Genomic DNA, 16967 nt, shown 5'->3' on the forward strand with positions numbered 1-16967 from the left:
GGAGGAGGAGGGGGGGGGGGGATGCGAAAGGGTGCGAGTTGAATGTCCCCGGCATCGAATATAAATAGCATACACCTTTCCTGTCCGCCACGAGATGCTCCAGTCCGGAAGAATATATATCGCCCATCTCCTCTTCCAAAACTCCCTAAATAAATCTTAAAACTTGCTTTACTTGCGTTTCGCACCATTATACCCTGTATCTTCTGTCAGAGGGGCTATAAAAATCCAATATCGATCTACAATTTCAAACTCGCTTTAGATCGCTTGTTTTTCTTGCGTTTTATCTCTTAAGAGGATGTAATATACGCCGAATTATTATAACGGACGTCTCGGCTAAAGAAAAACATCGCGCGCGTCACGGTGTGTGCGAGTGAACGAGCCCGTGTAGGACTTCTAATCTGGTAATTTTCCTATTTTTCTCATTCTACCTTGTAATCTGTAAACCAGTTTCGAATTAGCCTTCCTAGGTCTAAATTAGTTATTCAAGAAAATCTTGTACATTTTTTGCCTGTTTATTTCTTTCTAGCCTCAAATTATTAGATTCAAGCCAGTACAACGTCTCTTTTTTCGTGTCATCGATAGAGTGCAAAATGTAATTCTTTATAATTATTTAATATTGTTAATTTTCGAAAAAAATCTACGTACCGACCTCGAGCACAGTTGATCCAACAAATTTGTTCTCTACAACGAAATTTGTATTCCTAAAATTGTAGAAGATTTTCAAGAAATAAATTGTACGTTCCTCGTGAATCTAGACTTAAGAATCCATACAAGTGTAATCGAGATTTTAAATAATTAGGTCGGGACTCGACAAGGTGGTTCGGAAAAAGGAAAAGCTTTATCTGAAGTTTCATATATTTCACATCAGTGCTTCAATTAATAACGAGTAGATTCGCAGGGTTTGAAAGATTCTTTTGAACGAATGTTTTTGTCAATCGCTTAGATTCTTAAGAGTTCACTCATGAGTCACCGAATCATCTGCATAATTAGATCGCGATTCGACAAGGTATATCAAGAAAGGGAAAACCAGTTAGAATTCAACGCGAAGATTATATTCGTGCTACAATAACGAATAGGTTCGCAGAGTTTGAAAGATTCTTGTGAACGAATGTTTTTGTCATTCGCTTATATTTCCTTAAGAGTTCACACATGAGTCACTGCATCTTCTACATAATCAGGTCGCGATTCGCAAAGGTGGACGAGGAAAGGGAAAAGCAGGCAGAATTCAATGAATATTACATCCGTGCTTGAGTAACGAGTGGAATCGCAGGGTTCGAACGTTCGCTGCTTGGTTATCCATGGAAAACTTGGTTGGAGATATTGCTATAATTAAGTTGCAGAATCTTGAAGATGAATAGCACGAATGTAATCTTGGCTCATTAATCAAAGCGACTGCTCCACCCCTTCCACGACGAGCTCTCGCGTTTTCCGGAACTTCTGCCTCGCGAATTATCTCGGATGCGAGTCCCAAATACGAGGTAGGAGCACAGTTCTCCGTTGTTTATGAATTCTGCCGCTCTGAACGCAACTTAATTAACTCGAATGGTCTATCTCCTTCACGCACACGCGCCAGTCAACCAACGCAGACAGCAAAGACTCCATTATTCACCGATTACCCGACCTTTTATAAATTTCTCAACCAATTGTATGACCGATTTAGTGGAGCAGTCGAATATCGCTTATTAGTCCTGTTTTTTATCGATTCATTTTTTTCGTAGCATATCTATATATACATGTATAAACAATTTTTGGCTGGCTTATTAAAAACTTTTTCCAATGTTACACATATATCTCTTTTGTACGACACACGTGTCAGTAAAACATTGGAAACACCAAAGACTTCGTTAGTCATCATTTATAGGAGAGTTTTGTACCTTGGGACATTTGTTAATTTTTCTTGAATGAAAAAATTCTTCTCGTTAAAAAAACCTAAAAAATTGTGCAAAGAAACTTTAAACTTAAGCAATATTTATGCACAAAGCGAATAGATATAAGAGAATCTAAATAAACTATTTTCTCAAAGTTTCAACAAGCAGCACAGTAATTTGAAGAAAAGTGTTCCAAGGTACAAGACTCTCTCGTGCTCCATTTATTAATTCCTCGACCAATCGTCTACACGATTCCGTAGGAGAGCCGACTGTCTCTCGTTAATCTAGTCGTTTACACGCATACACGATTTTTCGCAGCGCCATTGAAAACTTGTTAAGGAATTCTTAAGGTTTTTCGAACCCGTGAAATCCTGGCCTTTCGCCTCCAAGAGGGAAAATTCTAGGCGAGGCAGCGTCGAATTTCTCTGCCACGATCATTTCTCACGCGTATCGGAGTATGCGTGCATGTATGAGCGCGCTCGCGCACACGCGAATGTCTGCAAAATTTATTCGCGCGATTGTCGTCCCACGCAAGGCACTTTTGCCACCCGGTGTATACGAGCCATTGTCTCTCTGATCCTTGCGCAACGAGAAAATCATCGCTGCGCGTTTAAGAGCTGCTGAGATTGCATTTTGAATAATTCTCTTTTTGAATCTCCTTGCGTAGCGCTAAAACGTTGAAAGGGAAATTAAATTGCAAAAAAGAAAAGAAAAACAACATTCGATTAATTTATATTTACAAAGGGAGAAAATTCAGAAAAGTCCAGATGTTACATGGAATTTTAATAATTGGCTCTGCAAGATAAGTGTAGCACGAAAGGAATTAAAGAAGGAGAGGGGAGGGGGGGGGGGGTTGTAACAAATTACACGAGGCTTCGTCACTAGACATCGAAGGTAGGAGTAATTGTTTTTTGTTACCAAGTAGGAACGAAATAAATTACTCTCCGACGAGCAGAACGCAACCTGTTTGAATGCACGCGAGCCTCCCCTCACCCCCTCACTCGTTTCTCTGGTTGAGCTAATTTCCTTTCTGTTTCGCGGACCGCCTGCAGCGTCATACGAAAATGATGCACCCCCGTTCCAAAGTTTACATTGCGTTAAACGCCGCTGAATATTAAACCAATTATCATAGCTATTGTTGCGGAACCGAATTGTTGGTAGAAGCGCGTTTGTTGAATCCGATCGTCGAGGGATAGCGATAGGAATTGAAGTGTAAGGTTAAACAGTGGAGCGTAGAAGATTTTTCAGGGGGGTAAGAATTAAGAAAAGTGTAGGGAAAAGTGTCGGGGACGCAAGGCCCATTCGTGGAGACGTGGTGGGGGTAAGGCCTATTTCCAGAGCGCTGCGCGTAAAGCGGTGGGGGAAATGGTAGGGGAGGGGGTAGTAGCCGACGGACCTTGTGATTACGCCATTCGCTGAAGAACACGAGCAGCCATTATCCCGCACTTTTTGTCTCTAAATAAATGACGCTAATTTCTCTTAATGCACGACATCCGGTCTGTGCATTATCCGCACGTTCGTTCCTCGAAGGTGGCGTCAGCAGGAGGGGGAGGGGGAGGGTGGTGGTGGCGATGGTGCGAGGGGTCTTCGGGCCCGCCGAAGATTTCCGTCCAGGATAATGCGGCCCAGCAGCAGCTTTCTCACGAGAAACCGCTTCCAGGAGATGCAAAAAGCCCGCGAGAGAAGAAACACGACGCGATTCCGACTATTCCGGCCAGGAACATTCTTCACGGGCCTCGACGGAAAATACTCGCTCGGCGAATATTTCAGATAGTACATTGTGTACCGATCGAAAGATAAGTCCCAACCAGACCTCTTATCGAAATCGCACACTTGCAACTCCACGCACTTTGTCCTCGTCTCTCAAATAGTATATATATAGAAATGTGTGTGCGTACACATCCTTATTTTACCTCGAGGGCATCATATTTATTATTGCGGGGACTATTTAACAATTATTATTATATGGACCAAAGCAATTAATTCCTCTGAAAGAATTCCTCGACCGAGAACCCACAGGCTTTTAACTGGAGTTTTTATATAAAACCAGCAGCTACTTGAATTATCCGTTTTTTTTTCTCCGCTCGTAAATTCAGCTAAATCGAGGGGAGGAGAAAGGGGAGAAAAAATCCGCAGCAAGAAAATTGTTAAGCAACAAGGTCAAGTCGAGTGTTATTAGCTTGGGATCGCGATGGTCGTTCGGTCCTCTCGGCTCTTTTGAAAAGCTCCTCGTAAAGAGGGAAGGTAAAAGGACCAAACAGCCTTCTATCGCCTTTCGCAATATCGGGCAAATAAACTAATTAACAAGGCTTAATTAAAAACTTCTACTCGACGACCAATTGGGATTTCCCAATCTGTCAAATATCTCCCAATTGCGAAATCTTCCTCAGCGGCTCCGTTTAAGGGATCAAGTGTCGAAACTCCGCTTAAGGTTTATACTCCCCGAAGCGATTAATTGATTTCAAGATTTCAATTAAACTCTTCTCGATTATCTACGCGTCGCGTAAATAAATTCCAATTTGCCAACTATCGACTTTGCAACGATTTCTCGTACGCGATTGGTTTCTTTCCGTAATTTTTGGTTGTTCGTTATATTTTAGGGGAGAGGGTGGGGGGGGGGGGGGGTGGGGAGGGCGGTGTGAAGAGGGTTGATATGAAAAATAGCAAATGACCGATAACGAGCAGGAGCGCTCGCTTACGTGTGTATGCGTGTGCGAAGCGTGGAGACCATTAATTCGAGCGTGTCGCATTGATCTATCATTGTCTCGAAGCCTGCGTGATATACACATCCCAGCCTGATGCATAATAGATGCGGCCAGGCCACTGCAGGATATATGCACCCAGAGTAACCACTGCGCATTCTGTAAAAGTCCAGTAACCCAGTTTTATACCCACCACCGACTTACGTGCACGTGCACTTATACCCGGTGACCAATTTTCTCTCACCCAATATATTCTCGTAAACATCCCTCGAGGAGCCACGCAAAAATTCCCTACAAATCCAACGAATCAGAATGGATTTCTTGGAAATCTAGGAAAAATGATTGAAAAGTTTGCGGAGGCTCTTATTATAGTTACAGGAATATCGTTAAACTCGAGCAATTTTCTTCCCTATGGTGAAATATATAAGGTAAAACGGTGAAAGGGATTTTTCGAGATCGCAAATGGTACACCCGGTACGTACACGATCTTTCTTAAACCTGATTCTGCTGGTTGGTGTGTGTGTGTGTGTGTGCTGGAATAGTGGCGTGTGCGTGTGTGCGTGCATGGCACAAACAGAAACTAGCGGTTTGCGGCGACTCGACCAGTTCTTGAATGAGGCTGCGAATGGACTTAGGAGTCGCGTTTGCAAAACCTGAATCCAGCGCCAGTATTTCAACTTCCAGGCAGCGGGCCTTCGAGATTTAATCGAGCACGAAAATTCATCGATCCCCTTGGAGACTCTCGAGCCTCGCATAATTAGCCATAACGGATTTCTAAGATTCTCTATATCGTTATATCCATGCTAATTCCTCCACGTGTACATTGCAACCCCTTGGAAAATATTGCTCTTTGCAATAATAAACTCGCCTTCCTGATGAATCGTCCATTTTCGCTTGTTTAAACAAGAATCTTAACAATTCGACCGGAAGCATAATTATCCAGCCACAACTGCTTGCGTAATAATTGCGGTGCCATCGAGAGAGTTCAAATGGAGTTTAATTATGATTCCAAATTGGATTCCTAAAATTTTCCTAGTCAAATTAGCGCAGTGAAATTCCTGATTTCGCGGCTTAGTTCTAAACTCTCCGCGCGTTATATTATTAATCACTGAAAAAATTCTTTCCTCCGTGAAAATTTGCGCCAAATTCGAAAATGCCTCCACAGAGACGAGGTTTGTCGAGGGAAGATCCGTCTTTCTATACGAGTCCTTTCACATAAGTATATAGGCACGTGATAGTTTTACGCGTATAATTATTAATAATCATGGATATTTTTCAATCGAAAAATGAATTGGCGCCAAATTTGAAAAAATAGCTCCAGGAAAGCCCCACGAAGAAAAGATTAGACAATCATTCACCTACCAACCGAAGTTTATAAATTATTCTTTATTCTCCTGAAACAAAATTTAAGCGTTATTAATTATTTTAAAGTTCGATCCAAGTTCGCTAAAAAAAAAATTAATAAATATTCGCCCATTGCAAAGAATTCCTTGATTTGATTGATTTACACATATTTTCTAAAATATTAGTCAATAATTCTCTTCGTGTTCTATACTCCAACGCATGTTCGATACTGGTTTCTCTCCGCTTGATGAAAATTGGCGGTAGATTTGAAGAAGAGTTCGGAGATGGATGGATGGATAAAGAGGAAGGGGGGAGAGGTTATTGAAGAAGGATCGATGGCGAGCAGATGTCAGGGTATGTGTGTTTTAAGATAGATACGTGGTGGCTTGGCGTGTACATTCCTGGTGGTTCGGGATTGCGCGTGTGTTTGTGTGTGTGTGTGTGTGTGTGCGTACATCGAAGCGCATATCCTGCATATGAGCAAGCGACCCAGGGCGCAATATATTACCAAGCACGATGTCTCGTGCAATTTACGTACGATTATGCAGATGCGCCCGAAACTCGCCTACGTATGCTTTTGCGCGGTGGGGACGAAACGACGACTGGGGAAAGAGCGGGGGAGGGGGGGGGGGGGGGTTCCGGGATCAACACACGCAGGATCACCGACTGCGTCACCGGACATCGCCTTACGCAACGCCCTTTAATCGTTATATATACAGCTCTATTTACAAAACTCCCATCGCCAATAATAAATCAATTTTATGCTCGTAACATTTTAACGTTGCCTTTAAAAAGTCTCTTAAACTATGATTTAAATCTACATGGAAAATATTCAGGACTAACAAAATTAGACGATTTAATAAAATATATTTAATCGCGATTCGTTTCTATTTCGACATTTTCGTCGCTAATAATAAGTCGATTCTATAGATTCGTAGAATTTTAACGTTGCCTTAAAAAATTCGTAACTACGATTTAAATCTATTTACAAAATCTTCAGCAATGGCAAAAATAGTCAATTTTAAAAAAACATTAATTTAATCACGATCCGATTCTACTTAGAAATTTCGAATGCCGATAATAAAATCCATTCTGTACTAGTAAAATTTTAACGCCGCGCCTCGAAAAAAACTCTTAAAACACGAATCAGAGCTGTATTTAGAGAATCTTCAAGACTAATGAAATTAAACAATTTAATATAGAAAACTGTAATCACGATTTACCCCAATTTAGAAAATTTGCACGACCAATAAATAATCGAGATTCTATTATAAAAGAATTTCTCGAGGCTAAAAAAGGAGTAGGAAGGATTAATAAATAGCAGTAATTACTGGGAATGTTATGAAATTATCGAAGATTTTCTGTGCAAGAGTCGACGAGTTTAGTTTAGGAAGGATTAACGTTTTCGCAAGGAATTAATTCCGCGTGTAGTATTAATTGCTGGTATAGTGGAAATACTTGGTGTTTGCGCGAAAGTATGTTTTGCAGGTGTAGCTGGGAGTATTCTCGTGTCGAGCAAGAGTGGAGAGGAGGACGACCGGTTAATTCAGTTAGTTTGCAGCAGTAGGGAAGGCCAGAGGAGGGGAGAGGAGGAACTGACGTATCTCTGCGGCCAGCGGAGGGTTGCCAGGGTTATCGCGGGGGGTTGAAAGGGGGCTCTACGGTGAATTTCGTCGAATAAGCTTTCGTGTAAACACGCTCGGCATCCGGACCGTTCGTCGTGTCCGACGGAAACTGCAGTCTTCGATATTATCCCCCAATTACCTTGCCAGATCTGCAACCACAACTACCCCTATCATACTCCCTCCCCCCCCCCCCCGTACACCCACAATTCCCAACCAAACCTATCAGCCTTCATAATTACATCCCACCATCGATTTATCCGAAAACCAAATACACCATTTACTATTAATATATTAATATTTTTTTAGACCAGTCTATAGAAAAAAAATGGAAAAACAATGGGGCGAAAATTCGCAAAAGAGCGCAAGTGTGAAAAGAGATCAAGCACGGTTTATTTAGTGGATAGTAAATCCACTTGATTTCCGGTTGATAATTAATTACAGCGTCCTCTTTCGCAACGCGGCTCCGCGCAGCGGTAAAAGCGAAAATAATGAAGCGTCGTCGCGGCGCCGCCGTCGTCCACTGGCCTATGATAAATTATCCTGGCTCACGTGCGCGCGGAAAAGACAGGAACACGCGTTCGACCCCCAAATCATTTCACGGGGGTTGCCGCTCTCTCTCTCTCTCTCTCGAGGAACATCTTTCTCGGAACTCTCCGCTGGAAATAGCCGAGTGGGCGCCAAGCCGCACAATTTATTCTCCAATTAAATTCGTGCCTTCCACAAAATTCCAACTTTCGCTCGCGCATTTCTAGAACCGCCGCCAATCGCCACTTCCGTTCGCCGGTCGATCGATCGATCGACCGATTGTTTATGCGAGCGAACCGATGACTAATCCGCGCACTTGGAGAAACACAGCTGGCACAGTTTTATTGTCGCAAGTTTCGCGTACGATAAAAATATCTCCTCCCCATTCTCTGACCTCGCGTTTCATATATAACAATCCTCCTAAATATATAATAATAACAAATACAAAAGAACTGCATTTTGGCGTTGATTCCAACGCTTCGATTGGTCACGCCAAATTCCCACTTTTTTATCGATCAAGATCATCGGAGACCATTCCAGAGGCTCACGACCGGACTATTCGTTCCCAATTAGGAAACTTTGCACGATTCCCGCCAAAATCGGTTCGATAAAAATCGTGGAAAGTGGGTTTTCCGCGAAATCATGCTGCACGAAAGCTCCGCCGGAGCTTTTGGTCTCGCGCGCTGGAAAACTCGCCGAGAGTTTCGTGGAAAAGCCTCGCGAGTGTAAAAAAAGTGTTGCGCGAAGATAGTTTAGATAAAAAAAAAAGAAATACGAATAATTCGAAAGAAGAGATGGAGTTTCGTTCGATCGGTTGTTTTCCCGTTGAATATTTAAAGGGTTGAACGATCGAAAGCGGATTGGGTTGTGATAATAATTGCAGGGCCTAATGAAAATCGTTTTGGTGTTCAAGTGGCCGTAAATTCGCATGTGTGGCTGGGGAATTTTCATTGAGAATATTCTCAAGGCCATTGTGTTAAGGGTCGAGGGGTTCCGTGGGGTACAAAGAGCCTTCTGGATGGCCGGCTACCCTCCGGAGAATCTCGATAGTTTTTGGGGTGTCTCCACTCTCGAGGTTACAGCACGTGCGAATGGGAGAAAGGAGAAAAAAACAAATTCGACATTTATCACGTTTTTCCATCGCTTCTTCTTTGTTCTCTCTGCCTACGTAACCTTTTCAACAAATCACTATTATTTCTCCCCTTCAAACACTCCTCCCCTCCCACCCCCCCACCCCCCATCTCACTCCCTTTTAATAAACTTTGCTTCATCATTAAAAATTTCCAATTGCCCTATTATTCCTTTAAACGAACGATAAGCATACGTGAAGTATTTTAGAAGAAAAAAAAACTTGGGTAATTTTCGAGCGAGTCACGATTTAGCAATCACATCGCAGCAATGATATAATAGCATTTCATTTCGTGACGCGCGTATTCCGTCCAGTTCCTAGAAAATAATGGAGCCTCGATGATTAGGAGAACGCAGGCCGTGTATTAGCACGAGAGTTTTGGATCGTGAGGGAAAATATCGGAATCGAGGGAGACCCGGGATGAGAAGCGTTAACGGAGGCAGAAAAAAGGGAAACTACACTGAAGAGACAAATCCCTCGCAGAGTCGAGTGGAGCAATGTGTTGGTGGGAGCTGGGAAGGGTAGAGGCAAAAAAAAAAAAAGGAGAAATTGCGTGAATGAAAAAAGATTTCGAGTTTCGCCAAAACAATGTTTCGACTAGAATAAAGTTTCCAGGAAGTTGAAAGCATCTCTCCGGTGTTACGTGTGGGCGAAGGGAGTGCGGGGTGCAAGAATAGAGAGGAGGAGAGAGATCAGACAAGGCGGATACTCGGGACTCGAGGCTCGGGCTTGGTGCACGAGTCTTTCCGGTGAGTGACTGACGGAACAAACAGAAGCTCGCGCGAGACACTGTGCCGACCCAAAATGTCAAAAAATAATATCTTTCTCGTAGTATTCGAACGTCGCAACGCGCCAAGCTACAATAATTCAAGTACAGTTGATTCTCCATTTTGGTTTCAGCCATATTTGTAACGTTGATTTATTAAACAATATTTCACACGTTGGTTATGGGAATATTGATAAAATTCTATAAAATATACCAAGAGAGAGGAAATTCTAAAAATTTTGCGAGTTTTAATTTTCCAAAAATTGCAATTTCTCTTTAACAGCTTCCGTGTAGCATGGCTACGATAGCCTTGAAAACGTTATAAATGCTAAATTTATTTTAAGCTTGTTTGTAATATGCCTGATATAAAACGTTACAATTTCAGTTAACACGGTTTTATTGCTTTCCGGAAAAAGTAGCAAAAGGAATTTAGAACGTTTGGAACTTCTACCTTTCATACAAGGGTTTTTGAAATTTTAAGAGACTGTCCATTATAATCAAAAAATGAAGGTTCTCCGGCGTATAAGACTAAAGGGAATGCGTGGGAGGAGGCGCAAAGACTTAAAGCGAAGAGCGAATAATAGAAGAGAGGGATCACGTGAGTCTGCCTCAACTTGTTCTTCTCTCGAGTGAAAGCCGAATAAAAGCGAAGACAAAGGGGAAGAAGTGATAGAGGACGCAGGAAATCGCTTCAACCTATGGCAAAGTGAACGCGAAAGAAAAATCAGAAGCTTCGCGTTGCTTTGCTAAAAAACGAGGACGAAATCACTGACGCAAAGAAAAATAAAATCGCAAGAAAAGCTTGGTCGCCTATCGAAGCTTTTCCTTGCAAGTTGAGAGGAGGGAGGGGGGAGCCGGAGGACGGATTGGTGTAAGCAAGAAGAAAAACGTGAGTGGAGGGGGGATGGGGAGTGAGCGAGGAAACAGTATCGTTTTTACAAAAGCGAACAAAGAATTCTCTCCTTAAGTGAAGTGAGTAGTAGGAATGAAAGAAAAGAGATGGAAGACCTTGGTAAACTGGAGGGATGGGTAACAGACTACTACTACTACTAACACTGGAGAGGGGTATTCGGTGGATTGAAGAGCAAAGAGAGGAGGAGGGAGTGGGAGAAAACGGAGGGGAGGGGGGTGTTCAAAGGGAGAGACGCGCCAATTACGAACTGGTCCGAAGACAGCCATTAAGAGAGTCTCGTACAAACAAACGACTTTCCCTTTTTGCCGGCTCGATCCTCCTAACGATCCTTCGTACACCTTCTCCAGCGATTCTTACCCTCTCCTAACTCACCTCCCCACCCCCCCCCCCTCCTGTACACCCGTCGCTACGGTCAGTTTCTTTGTCGCAAAACCGATCCGCTTTGATCTCCGCTTTGATTTTCCCGAACGAAATCGATACGAGCACCCTTAAATAGTCACGGAATTAGAAATGAAGTTCTTGCCATGATGAGGAGTGGCAACAATCGCGGCTAATTCATTAGGATTCTCGGTATACCTACTCGCTTCGTTTCGCATTTCCAACTCCAAACAGACGCTAAAAGAAACTTGCGCTCGATCCCTGGAAAATCGATTTAATCCTTCAATAAACATAACATCGTTATATGCCTTTCGTAGAAATAATTACACTCTCGAGATCTTCTTTTATTCCCTGCTGCTTTGTTTACGTTTTTTCCTCTCCACTTGAACAGCCTCTTCCTTTGAAACGGTCAAAGATTTATCTTTGATCGGGTTACGAAATAACGGCCTGCTGTTGGCTTGTTTTCGAAGATTTTTAGTGGATCGTGTTCATCAAGAAAAATTGACGAGGAAAGGTCTCTGGCAAGTGCCATGTTGTCCCCAGCAGAACTGATTTATGGCGAACCGAAAAAAGCAGGGAATGATTTAAAGTTTCTAGAAGCTTTTGTGTATAGGATCTCGAGTGTTTACTTATTCAATTCTTGTTACTTCGATCCCTGGTAAATCGGCTTAATCCTCCGATAAACATAACACCACTATCTTCCCTTTCTTGGGAATAATAAGTCTCGATTTTCTGTTACACTCTGCTACGTTGTTTACGTTTTTTCTACTCAACTCGAAGAGCGACAATCTTATCGACAAAGAACATTCATTTTCGATCGAGTTACAAAATAATGGCGTATCCTCTTTAAAGATTTTCGTCGGATCCTATCGATAATGAAATTCTCAAGTTATACGCAGGGATCGCGTTAATTAAGAAATATTGACGAGACAAGGGTATACCGTCGAATGTCGTCTCGCGAACAAAACCAATTTATTCATTGCGAAGCGAAAAAAGGAGAAATGGTTCAAAATTGTCGAATTATTTTCTAGATAGAATCGAGTTTGCTTATTGAATTTTTGGTTCGGGCAGAGATGCCTAGCAGATACGCTCGAACATGGCGTTAAACTGGTTCTACGGCTGAATATTAAAAGCGAAGAAGACGAACAACTCGTCGTGAAGCAGCGAAAGCTGGTAAATTGATCCGTCACGTGTATCATCGAGGTGTCCTCCTGTAAACTCTTCACCGTAACATCTGTAGTAGACTAAAAAACACGTATAAACAGTCATCCCGCGAAAAATCTCCATATTCCGGAATTGAAGCGATAAAAGGCAGCGTAAAGGGGGGGGGGAGAAAAAAATTCCAGTAACGTTTTAACAAAGCTGATAAAAAAAAAAAACAGAATTCGATGAATTCCGAAACGAAAAACAGAGCGTTGAATTCCGGTGAGAAAAATTTTTTGGGGGAAAGTTTGGTATTTCGGAGATGAGGGGGATGAAAATTACAAATTTTGCCAGACGGATATCAGCGAGACCGATTTATTTTCAGCGGAAAGGGCCGGTAATAACAATTTATTTGCAATTCCCAGCGTTCTCGCTTGGATGAAAGAGAGAGAGAGAGAGAGAGAGAATATATATATTCCTTGATTCACTAGTGTGTGTGCGTGTGTGCATGGTGTATTAACCCATGTGTCGCAATGTCCCTTAGCGGCGTGACGGCTGTTGGAGAACCGGTCGACCTCGATACACGCTCACGCGGGCACACGTATATGATGCATTTAATACACGATCACGTTAAATACATAGTTGTCGTATCACGCGCCATGGAAAATCCTTTATTTTTATTTTTTTCCTCCTACGTAAACAGTCGATACTAATCAATTCCCGTTGCTCGAAATCCCGTTACACAAGTAAACGAATTTTTACTCATCCCTTTGTGCGTGCGTCCCTCGATAATAAAAATCTCACATCTCCATTAAACAAAATTAAATTAGTTCCTGCGATTAATTTCTTGTCTTTTTTGTTTTGTTTCGAACGTACACGTATCTACAAGTGTATGATTTAGAACGATATATATATATATAATACGGTATAATATACATACACGTTCAATTGAGGGAGAGAAAATTCGCGGAGAGTGGAATCGCGGTGGCCTTTGTTCGCGAGAAATAATGGAAGCGGGATACAATTTCCGGTGCGAATCGTTAATTATGAATTTATAATTGGCCGGCTTTGCGATTCAATTTTGATTTTCCATTCGGAATCGCCGGAAATCGTCGATTGGAAAAAAGTACCAGCGAACCACTGATTCGCCAATCTGGGGGAAGGCACAAGGCCACCGCGTCATGATGAAAAATATATAATTATTACACGAATATCTCGGACGAAATGGATTTTAATTAACGAGATTTTAATAATTGGGAGAGAATCTTGATGGAAAAACCTGGTAATTCGACGTATCATAAAAGCGTGCCTTCGCAATTTCCCGAAATTGTGCAATGACCGTTAATGGCTAGAACGGAGATAGGTAGAGGGAAGAAGGGAGGTGGGGGAGGGGGGAGGCCATTAATTAAGCAAAATCATAAACCGGCGCTGGTAGCATTGAAAAATCCGAGAAACGAGTCAGTTACTTTCACGAGATCTCACCGCGTATCGTTTGCGTCAGAAGCCGCCAATATTTGTTAAATCAAACGCACAACTCGGTCTTTTAAAATGTACGATTGGGCTAGAAAAAATAATGATTTTCAGCGGTTTCGCTCGTAAATGAATAACAACTGAAAAATAAACAAGTTGTATACTCGGAGGGCAGGGAAATGCGCCGAAGAAGAAGAAGAAGAAGAGGAGGAAGAAGAAGAGAGAAAAATTTGTAATGGTGAATTAGGAGTAAATTAAAGTAGGTAATTTGCCGAGTTAGCTGTGTAAATTGATGAGCAAGAGCTCGCTAGGGGTGGGGTGGGGGGGGGGGGGAGGAGTAGAGGGGAGTGGAGGGTGAGGGAGAAGGGGGCAAAGAGATTCATAATCCGAGAAACGAGCCCGTTACTTTCACGCGCGCGGCGCGGTTCGGCTCGACTCGGCTCAGCTTTGCACGGTTTGCGTCGCGTCAGGAATCAGAAACGGCCAATGCCGTGGCAATTGGGCGAGAGATGTATTGCGCGTTAAAGATCATTTTTCATGGGAACGCCGTTGAACTGCCGCGTAAAGCTAATGGTAACACGTATAGTCTGCTATAATGGCTAGGCTCGGGTAAAGCAACGGTAGGTAAGCATTATTATAGAATTTCGCAGAAGCGGTTAACGTTCGAGGGCAACGCGATAAATATTAATCCGAGCCGCTCTTAGCTCTATCCGCCATGCTATTTTCCTATCCACGCTCGACGTTCCTAAGCGCAACGAGAATCTCCACGGATTTCAGTGGAAACTGCAATTATTATAAACGTGATTCATTATGAAACTATATATATATATATATAGAGAGAGAGAGAGAGAGAGAGAGAGAAATATCGCATAGAAGCCATCGATCGAACAGCTGCTTTTCGATGGAACCGAAACTTTCTTCGGTTTTAATAAAAGGATTCGAACCAAGGGGGTAAATGACGAGATTATATAGAAAGGACGGATATTTTTGTGTGATAATCGAATGGACGGCGGTAATAAATTTTGCCGTGGACGGGTTACCAACGTAGATTTCCGAAAAATTCTCGGGGTCCGTTTAAAAAAACTCTTGCGTATTCTATATAGCGTACGTCATCCTTCACCGCTACTACACCCTCACCAGAAAATATTATGCGTAAACCAAAAGCTCCGTGAGCGAGAAAAATAGATAAAAAGAGAGAGAGATAGAGAGATAAAGTGTTATTAAGAGGAACAGCGACAGAAATAGAGATAGAAATAGAAACGAAGGAGGGAAATGGAGAACGCATTAAGGCGATTCTAAAGTATATAGCTCGAATTGTATAGAGTGCTTTATCATGTAGAATTATTGAGTAAATAAATAATTGCAAAACGATTTGGTTGCAAATGAAAACTTGAGATTCAATGAAAAACCGATCGAGCCGTTTTTGGATCGCCTTAAGGTGCTCCGGATGATAGATTGTACGCTGCTTACATAGAGAAAGAGAGAGAGAGAGAGAGAGAGAGAGAGAGAAAGAGAGAGAAAAAAAATAAAAAAAATAAATTTCTACGATACCGATGCTATTCTGAGTACTGAGTTCCCAGTCTTTCATGAGGATTTGTCGGGCAGCTCAGGACGACAGCGACGTGGATTCACCTATAATGCAGAGTTATCTTGTTTGTAAATAAACGTAAGGAAACAAAAAATTCAGTCAAACAATTCTCGCAAACTTTGACCTCTTCTGTAAACGCTAAAAGTTAATATTACTTCTATAGGGGAAAAAAAAGAAAAAAAAAGAAAGAAAGAAAAGCATTGTAACACCGATTCGTGAATCATGCAGACAGGTTTTTCTCTCAACGTCCCTTAATGATTCGAGCGTAGAACTTGGATAAGAAAATGTGCCGATGAAGTCATCTGCGTGATTCATGAATTTGCTGGATCGTTCGTTGGTAGAAAGAAAAATCGATGATAGGCAAAAAAAATTGATTGAAATTTATCGATAGGAGCAATCGGAGGCTGGTAGAGGGTGAGGGCACCCGCAAACCATAAATTTTCCTATAGGATCATTGGAGGGGGGAGCCGGACGTCCCGACTTTCACACGTGATTCTCATCGAGTGAAATCGCGAGCAGCTTCGGAGTTACGCTCACCAGCGTCTTCGGAAAGCGTGGAGACGCATCCAGGAACAAGTGCGCTTTTTCTCATTGACCGAATTGCGTAACTACCGCCATTCAGCCGTGAAAGTAACCACGACTGGTGACCAATGCGTTCTAAACAAGAAACTCTAGAAACGGCTTTCAGAAAATCACTGCACCATTATTATATATATATGTATGTATATTTTTCCTTCTTATCACTAAAAAATGTTAGAAAAATCTGCCGAGTACCAGTGCCACATATAGGCCATAATTTGTGAAATTCAATCCTAAGACAATATCTTCGCTGACAGCAGAAAATTCACAAGGGTATTTCATCTATTTTCGCCACGTTTGTAGGATTTACGAGCTTGAAAATTGATTTATCCCCAGAGTTTTTCGCGCACAGTGGAGACAACTTTATATCATCGGCAGCTGCGCATCGGCATAATTCAACCGACCTGGAAATTCCCTGCCACAATTTATTCTCGCTTCCAGCGTGCGTTTTTCAATCAACCCACCCTGGTAATTATCACTTTCGAGTTTAATCAATTTATCCCGACACGTGTACACGCGCACTTGTAGCTATTCGAATCATTATTATTATTATTATTATTATTACGATATCTACGCCGAACGAGTGTGAAATGCGCAAAGGAGCTGAAAAGTTTTAGCGAATAATTGCGATAAGCCAGCAGCGGCTAAATCCGTTCAATTGGCTTAAATTATTTGCTTGGTCGATTAATTACGGATAGCAATTTCATCAATTTCTCCATTCGATTATTTTGCGAATACAGCCAGAGTTTCAATTAATTGGCTTGGAAAAGCAGCAAATGATGGATTGCGTTAATTAAATCATTGACGATGAGCTGCTTACGGAAAGGTAATACTTAATTAATGTCGCGAGGAGCTTTGAAAAATTTTCCTTTGAGTCAGCCATGCCAGGAAGAGAGCTCAAGGAGGATGGATTTGAGTACGTCACTCGAGATTCCTT

General features: G+C 42.1%; 1 protein-coding gene across 6 annotated transcripts in view; it reads right to left on the reverse strand.

The window, feature by feature from the left end:
* The window catches only part of scalloped (TEA domain transcription factor 1 homolog scalloped), an 87634-nt gene that overhangs the window by 35772 nt on the left and 34895 nt on the right, over positions 1 to 16967 (reverse strand). For 5 of the 6 annotated variants that reach the window (XM_066727491.1, XM_066727496.1, XM_066727493.1 and 2 more), the window contains one exon: positions 15415 to 15495. The exons of the other annotated variant lie outside the window; for it this stretch is intronic. In XM_066727491.1, the coding sequence (XP_066583588.1) occupies positions 15415 to 15451 (37 nt within the window). In that variant the 5' untranslated portion in view covers positions 15452 to 15495. The remainder of the gene's footprint in view (positions 1 to 15414; positions 15496 to 16967) is intronic. 6 annotated transcript variants of the gene reach the window in all.

The sequence above is a fragment of the Prorops nasuta genome, unplaced genomic scaffold (assembly GCF_024137725.1).
Source record: "Prorops nasuta isolate Cenicafe-Biocafe unplaced genomic scaffold, Cenicafe_Pnas_1.2 PNAS00005, whole genome shotgun sequence".
Lineage (NCBI taxonomy): Eukaryota > Metazoa > Arthropoda > Insecta > Hymenoptera > Bethylidae > Prorops > Prorops nasuta.